At 34.5% G+C, this 17,854-nt stretch overlaps 1 protein-coding gene across 1 annotated transcript in view; it reads right to left on the bottom strand.

Annotated features, from left to right (window-relative positions):
- The window catches only part of LOC309844991 (diacylglycerol kinase beta), a gene marked incomplete at its 3' end in the record, with an annotated part of 308,686 nt that overhangs the window by 39,744 nt on the left and 251,088 nt on the right, over positions 1 to 17,854 (bottom strand). The window contains exons 15-16 of the mRNA XM_082692421.1: positions 11,885 to 12,001; positions 2,563 to 2,636 (exon numbers count right to left, since the gene is read on the bottom strand). Of these exons, the coding sequence (XP_082548547.1) occupies positions 2,563 to 2,636; positions 11,885 to 12,001 (191 nt within the window). The remainder of the gene's footprint in view (positions 1 to 2,562; positions 2,637 to 11,884; positions 12,002 to 17,854) is intronic.

Raw genomic sequence — 17,854 nt, 5'->3', positions numbered from 1 at the left:
AAAAATGAAGGAATATATTTAGTTTTTATTATATAAATGTAAAAATATTACCATGGATTTTGCAAACATATTCAGACTATCTTTACTGATAGGAACTGTCCAAATTCACTATGTAGTATCTGTTTCTATCACCCCACTCCCAAATCTAAAATAACCTCACATTCAAGTTCTTGATTGATTATATGAACCAGTGTCTCAAGAAAGATACTAGGAGTCATTCTCAGTACTTCTCAGTACTTCTTTTTCCCCAGCATCTGAACCTGACTGGAGTACAGTCCTGCACCTTCTAACAGTAATGTCTATTAAACTTGGCAATTCTATCTCATTGTCTTTGCTCAGGCATTCCAGTTCTCTCACCAGCTCTGTATAGCCTATACCTATCTTGTCCTCTTACACAGGGCTGTTTAAATATAGCCATGATATTTCTGTGATGAAAGGTTCCTAGGGCCAAGTTATTTACAACAAAAAATATTTTATTATATTTAACATAGGTTAAGTCTTCTCTTTCTCTTCCTTTGCCTTAAATTTTAACTTTAGTGATAATCTCTTCATTCCCTAAAAAGACAACACGCTTTCACAAATCTCTTTCCTTCACCTGGAAATCTACACATAATCTACTTATATCAACTCAAAAGCTACTTTCTGTCCAAAGACTTCTCAGTCTTCAGATACCCTTCCTTCCTCTGAACTTCCACAGCACCTTCATTTTAAACATTTCTAGTTCAGCATTCATCTTATGATATTATGGTGTATCTGTTTGGGCCTGCCTCGCTGCATGGCTGTATTCTAGGTCTTTTATCCCCAGTTCCTAGTAGTCTGGATTCATTCAGGTGTTGCTGTTTGAATGAATGAATGCTATGTGAACATTTTCACACCTGTTGACAGCTACAGGGAAACTGTGTGACTATATAATTTTGTAAACTTCTGCTACTTATTTAACATATCAAAGTCAAGAAATCCAGTATTTTTAAAGGAAATCCTGAATGAAATATCATTGTTTGTGAAAGATGATTCTTATTCAATTCATCAGGAAAATTCATATTTGCATTCATAACAGGTTTCCTTTACATGCTTACATATTTACATTACCTGGGACTTTGATTGGTCCCTGTTCGTGTATGAAGAACCAAGCACAAGTGGGGATACATATAAGAGCACTCAAATGTCATCCCTTCACCCCACTTAATTTGCTGATGACTTCAGTGTATCTGTGTATTTTTTCCTTGATGGGAGAAGGGGAAGTCAGATATTCAGTTAAGGGTCATCCTGCATGATCCATGTTCTAATTTGAGGGGAACATTTTCCTTCTGAAAATATGCCTTTTCTTTCTTGCTTTCTTTTGATACTCATTTGTTTCTCATTTTTCAAAACGAATTTAATCCTAACTCTATGTAAAGACTTTACTTTTTTGCCAAATGTCCATAATACATAAAGATGGCAGACTATACATAGTAAAGGAGAAAATCATTTTAGCATTATTATTTAATTACTATTTTGTATCTCCAAAATGAGGCAACTGTTCTCTTTAGTAAAACAATGTATATATTTTATCATGTCACTAGCTATTTAAAATAATTTCTATTATGTTTAGTGAAGTAAAAAAAGAATATACGACTCTATGTTAATAAAGGAAAAAATTTCAGCAGAAATAATATTTTGTTGATTGGAAATTGAACAGCACTCTTCATTTCATTGAAATAAAGCTGAAAGTTAGATGACTGGAAGGGAAATTATAAAATTTCACTAATCATGAAAACATTTCAACTTTCAACTTCATTATTTGATGAACCAGAATGGAAATTTCTATTTTATTATCATAGTGTTTACATGGATGCTTTTATTTGATTGCCCGTTTTGGGGCTGAGATTAGTAAAGACTTCTAGAAATTATTAAAGCAAGTGCAACTTCATTTTTATGACACCCCTTTTAAGAAAGCATGTAGGATTTACACTTCGATGTGGTAATTTTCAGATTTTTATTAAATATTATGATTTAACCATTAACTTATTACAAAAACAAAAATTTTGTGTTGTCTGCCAATATATCGGGACCTTAATAATGCAGCTCATTATAATTCAGATTAAATATATTGTGCTCCTCCAGGATATATGGCATCATGTACTCCGAAAACACACATGCAGAAAATCATTATAATGTAATTTGTCTAGAAGCTGGACATAAATTCTGTTCCTCACTAGTGAATGATGATTTACGTGAAGTCGTCTTGTTGACCATTTAGAGAACCAATTTGCATTCAACAGTATTTACGGAGCCATATTGTACGCAATGCTCTTTGTTAGGGACTGGGGCAATACAGTAGAGAGAATTCAGATACCCGATACATGATAATAAAAATAACTATAAAGGCCATTATTATATTAATATTTAAACTGTAAAAATAAGGAGAAATCATATCGATATAGTACATAAGGATGCTAGAATTATTTATTTGACATTAAAATTGTTAACCATAGGGAATAATGTTTTAAAATGTTTTTACACTAATTTTTTCTTTTTATATACACATGACACAGAAAATAAACCCGATTTCTAAAAACATACCGTTCTCCTTGCTTTCCACCACTTTTGGGGTTCACAAAAACTAAAAGCGGGTGAGTACCAGGAACAGGGGTAATCTAAAAGAAAAGTTGGATAAATGGACAATTATTCACATTATCTATGAATTCATGAAATATAAATTAACAATTTTAATTTTTAATTCATGAAATACAAATTAACAATTTTAAGAATATGTCTCTTAAGTTCTGTAATATGGACGGATAGACAGATCTACTTAGTAACTCAATTAAACCCCGTGTTTTGACTAAATATATATTAACAAGCATACTCACTCCACAAAGAGAGGGAGGGTCTAGTTAGGTATAGGGCAGAGAGGAAGGCAGCTATGAAGAGGAAATGGTGTTTGAATAGCCATGAGAAGAAAACAAAAGGCACAATTTGTGGGATGGTGAGTAAAGCAGACAGAATATAGTGGAGGAAGAAAGATTAGAAGAAAGGGACCAAATGATAGAGAGCCCTGATCTGACAGACACCTACAATAGAGTTTTGCGCTATGTGTGGAATCCATCTATCGAATCACTTGTCCATTAGAATCTCAGTAAGATGGTTTGAAGTCTCTTTCAGCCTAACTGTCTGCCTCTACACAATGTTTTCTCAGTGCTGTCTTTCCCTGTTTGGGGAGGAGAGGGCCAGTTAATTAGGTCTGTTTGCTAAACAGGAATCCATAAGTTGACAGTGCTCCTACTCTATGCCGTTCACTGCTTTCATCACTACTGGTTTCTTGGTTGAACAAAAAAAGTGCCTGTTTTAGTGGAGCTTATATTCTAATGCAGAAATAGATAATAAACAAACAAATATACAGTCAACAGGGAAACACACCAGGAAATAAAGCAAATCAAATAAAATGATAGCTATTATTGATGTGTGGGGAGGTAAAGTTGTTTTCAATAGGGTGGTAAAGAAGAGCTCTTGCACTTTACCTGAATTTAATGTTAATAGGTAGACTTAAATACAAGTGGTCCTCTTTAATCTACCACTACATAAATCCCATCTAAATACAGTTTGACAAAAAAATATTTAGTAACAAAACATGCAACTGCTGGAGTCCTCTTAACATTAAGTTGAATAGTTCTAGATCAGTTTACTTTTTGAAAGTAGATTCAAGGTATCCTTTACTGCTATGAGTTTTCCTTTTAGAAAGTATTCTTAAATATGTAATGAGATAAAAACACCCACTGAAACATATGATGGGGGTGCCTGAGTGGTTCAAATGGTTAAGGGTCTGCATTCAGTTAAGGTCATGATTTCAGGGTCCTGGGATTGAGCCCCACATCGGGCTCCTGGTCAGCGGGGTGTCTGCTTCTCCCTCTCCGCGCCGTTACCCCTGCTTATGCTCTGTCTCTCTCTCAAATGAATAAAATCTTTAAAAAAATTAAAAAGTAAATATAATAAACATATGATGTCCTTTCTTCCTGTTTGTTTGAACAACATAAGTTAAAATATTCTTCTAATACATTTTCCTCCAATCTTAGGTGAAATGTAATTTTTCTGATGAGTATATAGGCACTGGGGAAATATTAAAATCTTCACATTAGTTATAATATACTAAAATATCCTTGTTTTTTTTCTATTCTGACTCTACTTCTTCCCCTTTTTAATCGATTGTATCTGTTTCTATTTTACTTTCCTCTGTAAAGAGGACAAAGGTTCCTTGTTCCTGGTTTGACTCTAATTCAGTTAGGAGGTAGACAGATGAGCTGGGTTTGTAGTAACTTCACAGTTCTGTCCTGAACCCAATGTGCTCAATCAATTAATACATAGAAAGTGCCTACTAGGTTAAGCTACTGACTTGCAATGTTGCCCTTTCCCCCTCATTTAAAAGGTAAAATAAGAAACACTAAAACACAACTTTATCTAAAGACTTGCATTCAATTTATTTTTCAACCAATTATAAAATCAGATAGAACTCCTAAAGTTTTGCACATGCAAAAAAAGGAATGCTAACACATGGGGATTTTAGCTGCCTTTTTGCACTTAATTTGAATTGTTACTCCTTATTTTCAAATAAAGGTGAGAATCTCTAGATAAATAAACATTTTTGAGCAAAACATTAAATCTGAACCTAAACACTCAACATTCAGCTTACCATTCTATTAAAATAAATTAGATTATATTAAATTCACACTGAGTCTGATATTTATAATTTATTTGAAAATATGTTTTAGAGTACCTTTCAGAAATACAGGTTTATTGGAATATTTAAAGGCATCATAACTATTTATTAATAAAGGACAGTATGAAGCTATAGGAACAATTGCATTCTACACATTATTATTAGCGAGTATATATTCCACTAGAATACAGACTATAGAAGATTCCAAAATCCAGAAATGAGGATGTCATTTTTAGAGGTGGGTAAATGGATAAACAGTTCAAATGCATTAGGAAAATGGAAAATAATTTAGATAAAGAGTGAATTTAGAAGAATGATGATGCTCTACCAGTGACAAAAGTCAAATGTTCCAAATGGAAATTCAGGAAAAATCAAAATTATCTGGCAATCTTTTCCCCATCTATCTTCTTATCACAAATTAAGCTTACAAAATAAGACTACATAAAAACAAAATACTAAAAACTTCAGGTATCTATTTGTAGTTTCCAGGCTCTGTGGAATAGAGTCCCTTTGATAATGATGTTAGATAAAACTCCTGACCTAATACATTCTACATTAAAGGGATGATATGTGATTTAACATCAGCACCACTGAGACTGGTGTTAAGGGATCATTTAATGTTGTTACACTAGAAATGTCAAGGTTTTAGGCAATTCTGGCATGTTTTTCAATGCCCATTCAAAAAGCTTTAAAATTCAGCTAAACGTTGTTGCAATTAAAAAAAAAAAAAGCCAACCCATGGGGCACCTGGGGACTCAGTTGGTTAAGCTTCTGCCTTCGGCTCAAGTCATGATCTCAGAGTCCTGGGATTGAGACCCACATCGGCCATCTACCTCCATGCTCAGTAGGGAGCCTACTTATCCTCCTCCCTCTGCCCTTTCCTCTGCTCCTGCTCTCTTGCCTCTCTCTTGAAATAAATAAAATCAAGAAAGGAAAGAGAAAAGGAAGAAAGGAAAGAAGGAGAGAGAGGGAGGAAGGGAGGGAGGAAGGAAGGGAGAAAGAAAGGGAAGAAGAAAGGGAGGGAGGAAGGAAAAGAAAAAGAAAACCAATCCAGCAGAGGAAATTTGGAGTCCAGAAGACCAAAGAGAATTTTTTAATTTGACAGCACCAAACCTGCAGTATTTCATAGTCATTTTCAAGTCTGACAAGTTAAAAATAAACAACTACGTTGAGCTCTAATACTCCTGAAGTAAGGAGAGAGATCTTACTGCCAGACTGCTACTATCACAACTATCATATATTCCTCATCATCCTTAGTAAAAGAATCCAGGGCAAAGGGTAATTCTGAAACACTGGCAGCTCCCATCACACCTGTATCTTGGAAACTGTTGCTGCTGTTTGCAGAATTTATATACGTATTTTTTTCAAAGGGTTTAAGAAGGTGTGACATTTGGTGTCTTGCCATGTAAGAATGCAAATAAGAAGTCTAAGTAGAAAAAAATGTGTCTCTATTTTGTCTATAATTGAAGGTTGCTATAGATTGAATTGTGTTTCCCCAAATTTTATATTGAAATCCTACTTTCCCTGCCCCACCCTGTGGTGGTATTTGGAGACAGGGCCTTTGGGAAGCAAGGAAGGTTAGATAAAGTCTGGAGAGTGGGAGCTTCATGATGGGATTAGTACCCTTGTTAAAGAAAGAGCTACTCCTGCATCTGCACACACAAAAAGTCATGTGAGCAGGCAAAGACATGACTGCCACCTATATATAAGCCAAGAGAAAAGGACTCAGAATAAAATTTAACTGTCACCTTGATCCTGAGCTTTCCAGCCTTGAGAACTGTGGTAAGTAAATGTCTGTTTTTTAAACCACCCATCTATGATACTTTATTATAGCAGCCCAATTTGACTAATACAGAAGTGTTTTATGAAAACTCAAGACATGCTCTTTACAAAGGAAGAGGGAGAGCTTCCAGTCACCTTCCTCAGGATGCCAGGATGAAATATGATACTATAAGGACGAGCAGCCATCTTTGAGAATGAGGTGACCTTGAAGATACTACAGATGGAGGATAGGAAAGACAGTACCAGGCCTGATAAAAATGTGGAACCGGGGTATTAGCCCTATTTCTGGAGATCCTACTTCTGGACTTCATTTAAACAACAGAAAAATTTACATATATCTTATCTAAACCACTGTTATGTTTATTTGTTTTTGTTTTTATTTCCCTGTTACATGTTGCAGATCTTAATTATAACTGGTATGAAAGACAAGATCCATGAGGGTACAGAACTGAATATAAGTGGAACCAGGCATAGAAATCTTATGCTTTCTCAAACTTGTAAATATTTCTAGACCCTGAGTGCAGAACAGAAACCTGATATCAAAATCTCTTTAGATACTTTATATTTTTCATTTTATCTTACATTATGTTTTTGTCCTTACTGAGTAGAGGCATAATCATTTTCAGGTAATTCTTTTGTAATTTAAAGAGTCTGAGATAAGGAAGAAAATACATAGGTATTACTAGATGTGATATTTCAATTACTTAATTCAATCTATTTGCTTCCAGATTTTATTTTCCAAAGAGGTTAAAATCAGGTAAAAACTAACTTACAGAATTCAGAATTTAGTCTAGTAGAGGTAATTTGTATCGTAATGTAAATCATTTGTACCGAAAATACAGAGGTTAAAAAAAATACAGTTTTCTTACTTTCTGAAACTTGGTATATTTGATTCTGATGAATAAAGTTATATGGAAATACCTTAAATTTTTTTATATTTTGAAGTGATATTTTTATTTTTATACTTTAAAAACAATTTCAAATCTACAGAAAAGTTCAAAGGACTGTTCAAATAAGATTATTTTTCCTGAAGCATTTGAGACTAAGTTGCCAAAACGATACTTTATCACTCTTGTTTACTTTAAGATAGCCTATACACAAGGACATTCTCTTACCTAAACACAAGTGTCAAAACCAGGAAATTTATATGATTCTGTACCAGCTGCTTGTGTTATAAAAGCCATTATTGGGACAACTGGTAAAACCTGAATGGAATCCGGGAATTAAAGAGCACTAATACATCAATCTTATATTCAAGTTTACTAATTCTCTTTGAACTATATCTAATATAGTCTTTAATAAGAATTTTCAATTTTTACTGAATACAAAATTTTGAAATAACTTGTAAAATTCAGTCATTTTGAACAGATTACTGCTATTCTAAAATATTATACACTTTTAGCTACAGATTTTGGTGGAATGTAAATACAGATTTACAAAGAAATTCTGACAGCCTAAATCTATTTGTTCTTGGAAGTAAATATTTATATAGCACCTGAAATAATCTTAAGCGGAACAATATATAAGACATATGAAAGGTAAGTTGCTCTATTTGAAGCATGAAAGAACCCTGAACCTACTCTCAGCCTTTCTCTATGTCAGTCAATGGCAAATCTATCATTTCAGGTGAATGAGCCAAACATCTTAAGAGATGTCCCTAATTCCCTGATTTCTAATAAACCGTACATCCAATCTATCAGCATATCCTTCTGACCCTCTTCAAAATCCATGGATTATCTATCTCTTCCCCTCCCCTGCTGGAGGTAAAGAGATAGATATATACTGGATATGCCCCATCTATACTGGATATGCCTCCAACCTATAAACCCTCAATTACTGGTGGCTTTCTCCAAACTTGACTCTTTGTTCCCTAACGACCTAATGTCAACAAGGGTAAGCGTTTCAACATTTAAGTTAGGATCATGTTATATCATGTTATATCTTGCCATCTCTTTCAGATGGAAAGCCAGAGTTCTTTTGCAGACCCTGAAGGCTCTGTAGCATCTAGCTCCTATTCCTTCTCTAAAGTACTCTTCACCAGTTTCCATATTGCTCAGCCTGCTCCAACCATGTGGTTGGTCTTGTTGATCCTAGAACTTGCCAGGCATGCACTTGTCTTAGGGCTGTCCATCCCCTAGATACCCATAGACCAAAGGCCTCACCTAAGTCTTGACTCAAACATCACATTTTAATGAGGCCCAATCTGGCCATGTTACTTAAAATTAGAGACAATGCTAACTCTGTCCTGACACATACTGCTGAGCTCCATTTTTTCCATATTATTTATAATCTAGCACATTATAAGCTGGAAACAGGGACTCAGTTTACAGGTTATTTATTGAAGTGTAGAATAACAATTCCGGACTCAGGGACTTAAATGACAATGACGAGCTAATTATGGAAAAGCCAACAGGCTTGAGGATCCTAATGTACACATATATACGTGCACACACACATCAGTCAAATAAAGGGAACTAACTGAATACACACACTATATAGTTGTATATAGTACACATGGATATATACATACACACACATATGTTTGTTTACAATCTGCAGTTGTGTAGGGGATGGTACTGACTCAGTTAAATATAAAGGTTCCCCATTTTTTCTGGTGTTAAGAGCATTACAAACTAGACTTTTTGGTTCTCCAGCGACCCTTTTATTTGGACACTCTTCTCAGAGAATAATCAAGGACAAGGCAACTTCAGTTTAATACAGTTTACACAGTGGTTCTGTTTCACTTGTTTGTTCACATGTGAATAGTTATCTGCATTTTTACATCTTGTACATGTTAGAAATTGTAGTTTCAATTACATTTGATCATATGTATTAAGTGTAAACCTATGGTGTGAGCAGTGACAAAGACAGAGTGCCTAACCACCTCTATTTGAAGTCCCCTAGGACCTGGGTTAATTAATGAGACTCATCCTAAGGTTATACATGATCTATTACTTCCTCTAATTAGAAATAATAATCCTGATCATTATGCTGGTTAGCTGGAAAGAAGTAAGATGAATGTGCTTAACTATGATTAATAGTCTTCTTTAAGCAGTGTAGATCTCTTCTGTCACAGACTTATATGCAAACCAGGCTGCAACTCCATGCTTTTTCATGATATACATTTTTTAAAGCTCACAGAAAAATTAATTTTCTGGCACATCTTTTTACCTTTCCTGATAAAGAACAGCGATTTTATAATTTTAAAGTTGATCACCACAACAAAATTTACTTATTTTTCTACCCTGCATTAGTTATCCAATAACTGATGCTTTTACTTTTTTATGTTTTCCTCAAAATTGTGTGAACACATATGTGTATCATAGTTTAGTCCATTCTGCTGAGGTGAAATAGACTGTTGCACATGATTATAAACATGTTAAAATTCAAAAAATTAACCAACAGTTAAAATTCAAAAAAATTATAATGATAATAATCATGGTATTTATTTAATGCTGTTTTATAAGGGCTGATGTCTACCCATCAGCCCTTATAAAGTTGTTGCTTACCAACAACTTTACCAGATAAATTCATATGCAAAAGAAAGTTATGAAGTTATTATCTGGTTTGAGAGATGCAATACATTCACAGAGAAAGGCAGGTGGTCAGAACAAGGGGGTCAGAAAGTAGCATTTATATACCTCTAAACTTTTTAACCAAGGAGACTGGGTATTATAAGAGTAAGACGCATATACTCTGAGCAAAGTGGACCTTATTAAACTTTGGCTTTACAAACTGATTAACTGTGAGGCCCTGGGAATAACTTTGCCTTTGAACATTTTGTAAGTGGTGATAATAATGATGACATTTATCTTGTGTTTATTGAATTAAGAATATTTATCTCATGTGTTTACTGAGAGGATAAGTTTACTTAATAGGCATAAAATACTATCATGGTATCATGTTTCCCCTTCATGTTGAGAAATGTCTAGCCATGTGTGAAATGCACTTGAATTTTAAAATTAATTTTCTTTTCTGATATCTTCACCACTGGAACTCAAAATGACTAAAGATTTAACTAATCAATATTTGCAACTGAAGTACTAAATTTATAAAAAACTTTTTCACTAAAAATTTTACAGGACCACTTACATTTTTTTGCACCCCCCCCCCTTTTTTTTGGCTCTCAAAGTGGATAGACTTCATATCTGAGTCTCTCAGTGTGATTGGTAAACATACAGAGATGACTACCAAAAGCTGTAAATCCTAATTTATCCTTTTGATGAATAATTTCTAAACTTTCTAACCAATGTAATAATTTCATCATTTTTTATATTTGAATTTAATAATTATTAAAAAGATTCTATTCACCATGTGTTTTATTAGATCAGAAAAAATCAGTAATCTGGTTATCAATATTTAAGCAATTATTATTAACTTTTTAATGAGATAGTCAAAATAATGAGGATACATGCATTTAGGCATCGACTGTGTGCTCTGAACTCTGCTTCCAAATTAAGGCATATAAAACACATAATCCATCATATCATAGATAAAATAATAAACAAAAATCAAAAATATAAGGTTATGTATATTAAAGACAGGTATGTGACAAAATATATTTTTGTTTGGTAAGTGGTTGGTAAATTTTCCTAGAGGACATGAAACTTGAAAGCATATTGAGGAAGAAAGGAAATGAAAATTAGAAGAGAGAAATGTATAGGTAAAAAAGCAAAAAACAAAAATGAACTCACAATTTCATTGATGCAGCCAAGTTCATGGGTTGTTTTTATGTTGGGAGTGAGGAAGAGAGGCAAATAAATACAATACATACAATCTATAGAATGTCTTAAAATGCAGACTGAAAGAAATCTTACTCCTAATATCCGAGATCGTAGGGGTATTAAAGGTTTTTAAAGTACTAAAAACATGATTTTGGGCTACCCGTGTTTAGTTAGACTAGAAATATATACGGGCTTTCAATTATGATTTTAAACTTAGAAGATATGGATAAATCAATAAATCCTTTATTTCATTGTTTACATAGGAACAAAAGTATCCACACACTTGAAATTCATTTTATTTTTCCCTCGACACTTTTGCCACCAAAATGACTCTTCCAAATATACAAACAATATATATGAAGTAAACTTGTAAATAAATAATATGTATGCATAGAAAAATGTGTGTATTTAGTGATATTTGCAAAATCTTCAGATTGACCAAAGATCTCTTACAAACTTGAGTTCAAGTGCAGATAACATCAGAAGTGATTGATATAACTGGAATGTCACTCTGTCAATCAAATATAAAACTGACATCCTGATAAATTAATAAAGATCCTTCCAAAGTCCTCTGCTAAGCTAATCCGCACATTAAATAAATGTGTTGCTAGATGGACATATGTGTGTAAGAGTATAGCAATTACCAGTGTGAAAGCTACTCAAATTTGGATTTAAAAAGTCATACCTGTAGGCCTTGCCCATCCACCGTCACAGAGTTGGCTCTTTGCATTTTGTTCTTATCTGTCACTTTGTTTGATTGCTGGGAACTGCCTTTTTCCTTCTTCACCGTTGCTTGTCTTTCCTAGAAGGAGGAAATCTTCTGTAAGAATGTTGTTTTACTAAAAAGCGCAACACAAAGAAAACCTTTGTGGCTACAAACTTGGGCCCACGTTCATTATTCGGATTTCCTAGTGAACACTAAGACTGCTGTTACTTTCAAATGGCTTAGTCCCCATGATAGATACATAATAAAAATACCAGTTAAAGAGACTAAGAAAGAAAACCAGATGACATTCCCCTATGTTCCCAATGAGGACTGTTCATCAGAAGTTCTCAAGGACCACTAAGCGAATTATTATCAAAAGGAATGATAGAAATAAATAATATGAAGTTATAAAAGATGTTACTGAGCACTAAAAGTAATGCTTATAAATACAGGTAATATAAAAAACGAATACATGATGAACTTATAAGGGGCTACTTATATCTAGGATGGCATAAAATTTAAAACACACATTCCATCCCTGATAATTCCTTTGTTCACCATGGTGGAAATATTTCTTGTAGTCGTCTGCCTCCTCATTCTATGTTCCCCTCCTCTCACTCTCTCTTCGACCGAACCCAAAAGCTTTTTTCACCATTAATCCACCAAATCTGCTCTTCTTAAAATCATCAATGACCTTCTCATTGTCACATCTATTGGTCAGCCTTCATCTTTTCCAGTTTTTGGCAGCATTTGACAGAATGCCGACTGACCTCTTCCTCCCTCTGGAACACTTGCCTCACTGGGCTTCTGAAAACATCTTTCTCTCACATTTAGCTCTCTGGTTACTTCCCTGCTTCCTCAGAGGCTCTTCCATTTTCTTCCTCCAGATTTATAGTCCATAACATTCAACCTCTTCCTTGAACATTCATCTTCACTCCCTACACTCACTCCCCAGGTGGCTTCTTTAAATCCCAAGGCTCTGATTTTCAACTTCAACTTTTAACTTCATGAGGAGGACTTCTAACGCTCTAGTCCCTGTTCACATTCTCCCTTGAACTTTAACTCATACATACAAATGCCCTCTCTATCTTTCCACATTGGTTCTAAAATATCCTTTTTTTTTTTTTTTTAAATTTCCTGCCTACCCTCCTTGAAAACAAATCCCAACCTGGATGATGACTCACCACTTCTATCATTACATACTTTAGGTCTGTTTTCTTCTTTGCCTGGATTATTGTAGCCATCAGCTAATGGGTCAATTGGCTTCCATCTTTGTCTCCCTACAGTAGGTTTTCTACATAACAATCATGCTCATCCTATTTCACTCCACTCCAGCTACCCCCACCTTCTCATTATTCCTTGATCACCAGCATGATCTTAATTCAGAGTTTTTGCAATCACTCTTCACTCTGCTGGAAAGTTCTTTTCAGCGTATTTGTTGGGCCCACTCCCCACTTCAGATTTCTATTCAAATGTCAGGTACACTTCTCTATTCCCTTTAGCCTCCTTTTATAGAAACATAAAAATATATTTGTATATATAACTACATATTGTATACAAAATATGGATAAAATTTATTACAACCTGAATTTTTAAAATTTAATTAGTTTAATGCTGTTAAATTAATTAAATTCAATTACTTTAATTCTTTAAAGAGAAAGAGGGTTTTTTTTGCTTCACTGTTGTACATCAGATCCTAAATCAGTACCTGAAAAAAGTCAGGATAAATGGAGAAATAAATGAATCAACACTGAAAAAATTTTAAGTGCCTGAAACACTGCAATGAGAGGAAATCTTGGGTCATGTTTAGGATTGGTATGAAAAGCTCTGATCTGGGGCGCCTTGGTGGCTCAGTGGGTTAAGCCTCTACCTTCCGCTCAGGTCATGATCTCAGGGTCCTGGGATTAAGCCCTGCATCAGACTCTGCTCAGCAGGGAGCCTGCTTCCTCTTCTCTCTCTGCCTACCACCTGATCTTTGTGATCTTTGTCTGTCAAATAAATAAATAAAAATCTTTAAAAAAAAAAAAAAGCAAAGGGTTTTTTGTTTTGTTTTGTTATTTTAAGTGGCGTCTATGCCTAGTGTGGAGCCCAACACCAGGCCTGAACTCACACCCTGAGATATCAGGCATCAGCTGCTTCAGTAACTGAGCCACTCAGGTGCCCCAAAATAAAGCTCTTTTTAACTATATTAGGATCAGATGGATCAGAAAACTTCTCAGACCAAAATAGATGCTAATCAATATAGTCCATTTACCTTGCAATTTCATGGTGTAAAATCACTGAATATATTTTTGTGTGGCTAAAAATGGATGGTGTAATAGGATTCCTGAAATTCACATTCTTTGGAAAATGATATACTTTCATAGAAGTATAATTTCTGGCAAAAATATTGATTTTTTTAAAAGATAGATCATTCTTCCTAAACTTGCAAATTATAATTTTGAGCATGGAGAGTTAAGAGTATAATGCATAGAAGGAGTGGATTATAGGATGAGGTTTGGAGTCAGAAAGCTTGAGCTGAATCCCGCCTCTGCTACTTAAATATTACATAATGTTAGAGAATGTAACTCTTATTCAAAATGGAGTTAGCAATACGTATTTCTCACAGTTGTGTAAGGTTTAAGAGAAAACACATAAATTCCTAACCTTGTTCCCATATTAGAATATGCGCTCAATAAAGGAAAGTTATTATGAATAATAAAGTGTGGCTCTCCCATTAGGGTGCTCATTAGTAGTACAATTATGCAAAGTGTTTATTATATTTCAAGTGTATATATATGAAAAATTATACTTGGTTACACTTAAGTATATGTTTAAATAACTAGGGCTCCATGTTTACAACTAAAATCTATGGCTTGGGGGCACCTGGGTGGCTCAGTGGGTTGAGCCTCTGCCTTCGGCTCCAGTCATAATCTCAGGGTCCTGGGATTGAGTCCCGCATCAGGCTCTCTGCTCAGCAGGAAGCCTGCTTCCTCCTCTCTCTCTCTCTGTCTACTTGTGATCTCTCTCTGTGTCAAATAAATAAATAAAACTAAAAAAAAATCTATGGCCTGTATTAAGAGTTCAAAAACATAATACTGGTGGAAAGTAAGGGAATAATTTCTTTCTGGATTCTTGCATACAGGTATATAAGACATGGTAACTATACTCTGCAAAAATCTACAATGCAGAAGCTATACATTATCTTATGTACCTTATAGTTTATCACACCTTATATACCTTGTAGTTTGCCATATAATCCAACAATTGCTATTTCACATTGAATTCCAAAAATGTTTAGTTTGTAAGAATTAACTATAATTTAAGTTGGTTGGAACTGGGAACTGGGTATTTATGACCAAACTATTTATAGATGTAGTGCTGGAAGTTTAAGACATGTTATGTGTGTGTCTGTAAAAAGAGCTACTAAATCATCTACGAACATGATTTTATTCCTAGCTATGCTCACAGCGAGGGGAATTTCTTTCCTGGTAAGAATCTCCAACTAGCAGAAAGCAGTTGATTAAGGAGCTTCAGGTCTCTTCAGGGAGTCACCTTTCTGAGTAAATTGGGAGTCGATGAAACAAATGCTTTATAAGAAGCTTTATAAAATATAAAAACAAAATTTTAAATCCTAAATCAAATGTTCAACTAAGGTATTATTTTAGAAGTCTAAAATTATAAGAAAGAGGTTTATAACAAGCTAACAGAAAAATCCTCAGTCTATCCTGAAGTTGTCAAAATGCTTCATGAAGAGCTTACCGCCTGATTTTGAATCATTATTAGGGTTAAATGTTACATATTAGGGATAAACTGTTACCAGAGAGCAGTGCTTACCACCTCACCTTCCGCTTTTTTTTTTTTTTTAATGTGTTTTGGCTCTAAACCTCAAAATAAATACATGAATTTTATTATATAATTTAGATAATATTAAAATAATGAGTGTTTGTTTAAACACACACACCCCGCAAGAAAACCAAGTGGTTTCTTTTGGTGGGGTGTGTGGGGGGGTGTCTACTGGGTGAAATTTGTGGAATTAATCAAGGCTGAAAATTTTAAACAGGAGAAAATCATAAGCATTTAATTTTTCCCAGAGTTTTCTTTTTATTACACTCATTTGTTTTATTTTTATTTCCAAATTGTATAGAAGTCTCCCTGAGCTATACTTTATTTAAGCAGCATAACTCGCAGTAGGATAGTTGGATACTTTTTCCTATTTCCACTGAGAAAATCTTTACTTCTTTCATATTTTATAAGAGGGACAGGAAGGGGGAAACAACTGTACCTTTGAAAGATCTGCTGTCCACAAAAATTTCACTAGCCTGTTTTGTGGGTTAATTAACTCAGAATAGCAGAGTTCCATTATGATATTTAAGAGACTTATTCCAGGGTTGAAATTATTGAAAAGTTTCGGGAAGAGATCATCAACCTGATTTTACATTGTTATTAAGGATAAAATTGCTCCCTGGGGGCGCCTGGGTGGCTCAGTGGGTTATAGCCGCTGCCTTCAGCTCAGGTTGTGATCTCAGGGTCCTGGGATTGAGCCCTGCATTGGGCTCTCTGCTCAGCGGGGAGCCTGCTTCCCTTCCTCTCTCTCTCTGCCTACTTGTGATCTCTGTCAAATAAATAAAATCTTAAAAAAAAAAAATTGCTCTCTGGTAACAGGGGGCAGTATTTGCCACTTCACTTTCTGCTTTTTTTTTTCTTTTTTAAGTTTTTGGGCTCTAAACCACAAAATAAAATTACATTATAAATAAAGCAAATTTTGTTCTGCTAGAAAAAGTTGTCCCAGATATAAAAAGAGTTGGAAAATTATTGCTTTAATCAATAGAAATTATTCAAACACTGAAAAGACCTACTCTGACCACAAAAAAGAATATAGAAAATATAACTATGAAATATAAAATATAGTTATTGATATTTCAGCATTTCACAAATCAGGCATTTGTGTTTGCTATGCAGACATTTTAAATATAGAATTTAATGTTTTGTGATCCTTAGACTCTATAAGCAGCACAACAGATCTTAACTAGAGAACACATTGTAATAGAATTCCAAAAGAATAATCACCATAATTAACAAAGAAGAAAAGCCAAAAAGACCATTCATAGAAAACAGGAAGATGAAATAAATGACATAAAAGGACCTCACTTTAAATATGTGCTCTAAAAAAAAATTTTTTTTTTAATATCATGCTGATTCTCAGATATGGAGTATTTGCACATTGCTGAAAACTGCTTTCACAAAAGGGATGTTTACCACAATATTTCAGCCTGCTGTTATCGATCACTCACAAACTACAAGCAGCAAGTGATGATTACCTCAAGCACAGGGTTTTCTTCTTTTTGTCCAATCTCAGCATGAGAGACAGGCAGCAGCCAAGCACCTTGATTGGTACAAAGTCACAAAAGCGTGGGGAGGAGGGAGCTCTCCGCCATCACATCCTTCCCATGAGGCCTGGAACTCCCTTCACCGCTACAGCCCCACATGCCTGAAGGGAGACTTAGCCCCTTTCTGCCACTAGAGCGAGGCCGCAAGAATTTCCCAAAAACTCTAGAATGTGAACCGAAGGTAACACTTGGGTATTCTCAATATAAAATCCCTCACCAAAGTGTAAGTGTCACCAAATTCATTGGTGCTTACGAGGGTTATAGGCTATAAGAAAGCAAGGCTCACGGCTGCAAAGCTGTCCTTTTAATTATTGTGACCTTATTGTGAAATTGGAGTAGTTTTTCTGCTAAGAGAAACTAATACCTTTGGAAAAATAGCAAAGACTTTAAGTCTATAGGAATCCTTGGAAGTTGCAGCAAAATTTATTATTGCTGTGTAGCAAAGTAGTCTTTGCTCCCTGATTTGAAAAATAGTAATTCATAGTTTTAACATAAATATAATAATTGATATAAAGATTTTTCACTTCTTTTTTAATTTAGTTAAGTAAGTGCTTACTAAAAACTACTTTGGACAAAGTCT

Source organism: Mustela nivalis (assembly GCF_964662115.1).
Source record: "Mustela nivalis genome assembly, chromosome: 12".
In the NCBI taxonomy this organism is placed as follows: domain Eukaryota; kingdom Metazoa; phylum Chordata; class Mammalia; order Carnivora; family Mustelidae; genus Mustela; species Mustela nivalis.
This window is presented reverse-complemented; position numbering and strand designations above follow the sequence as displayed.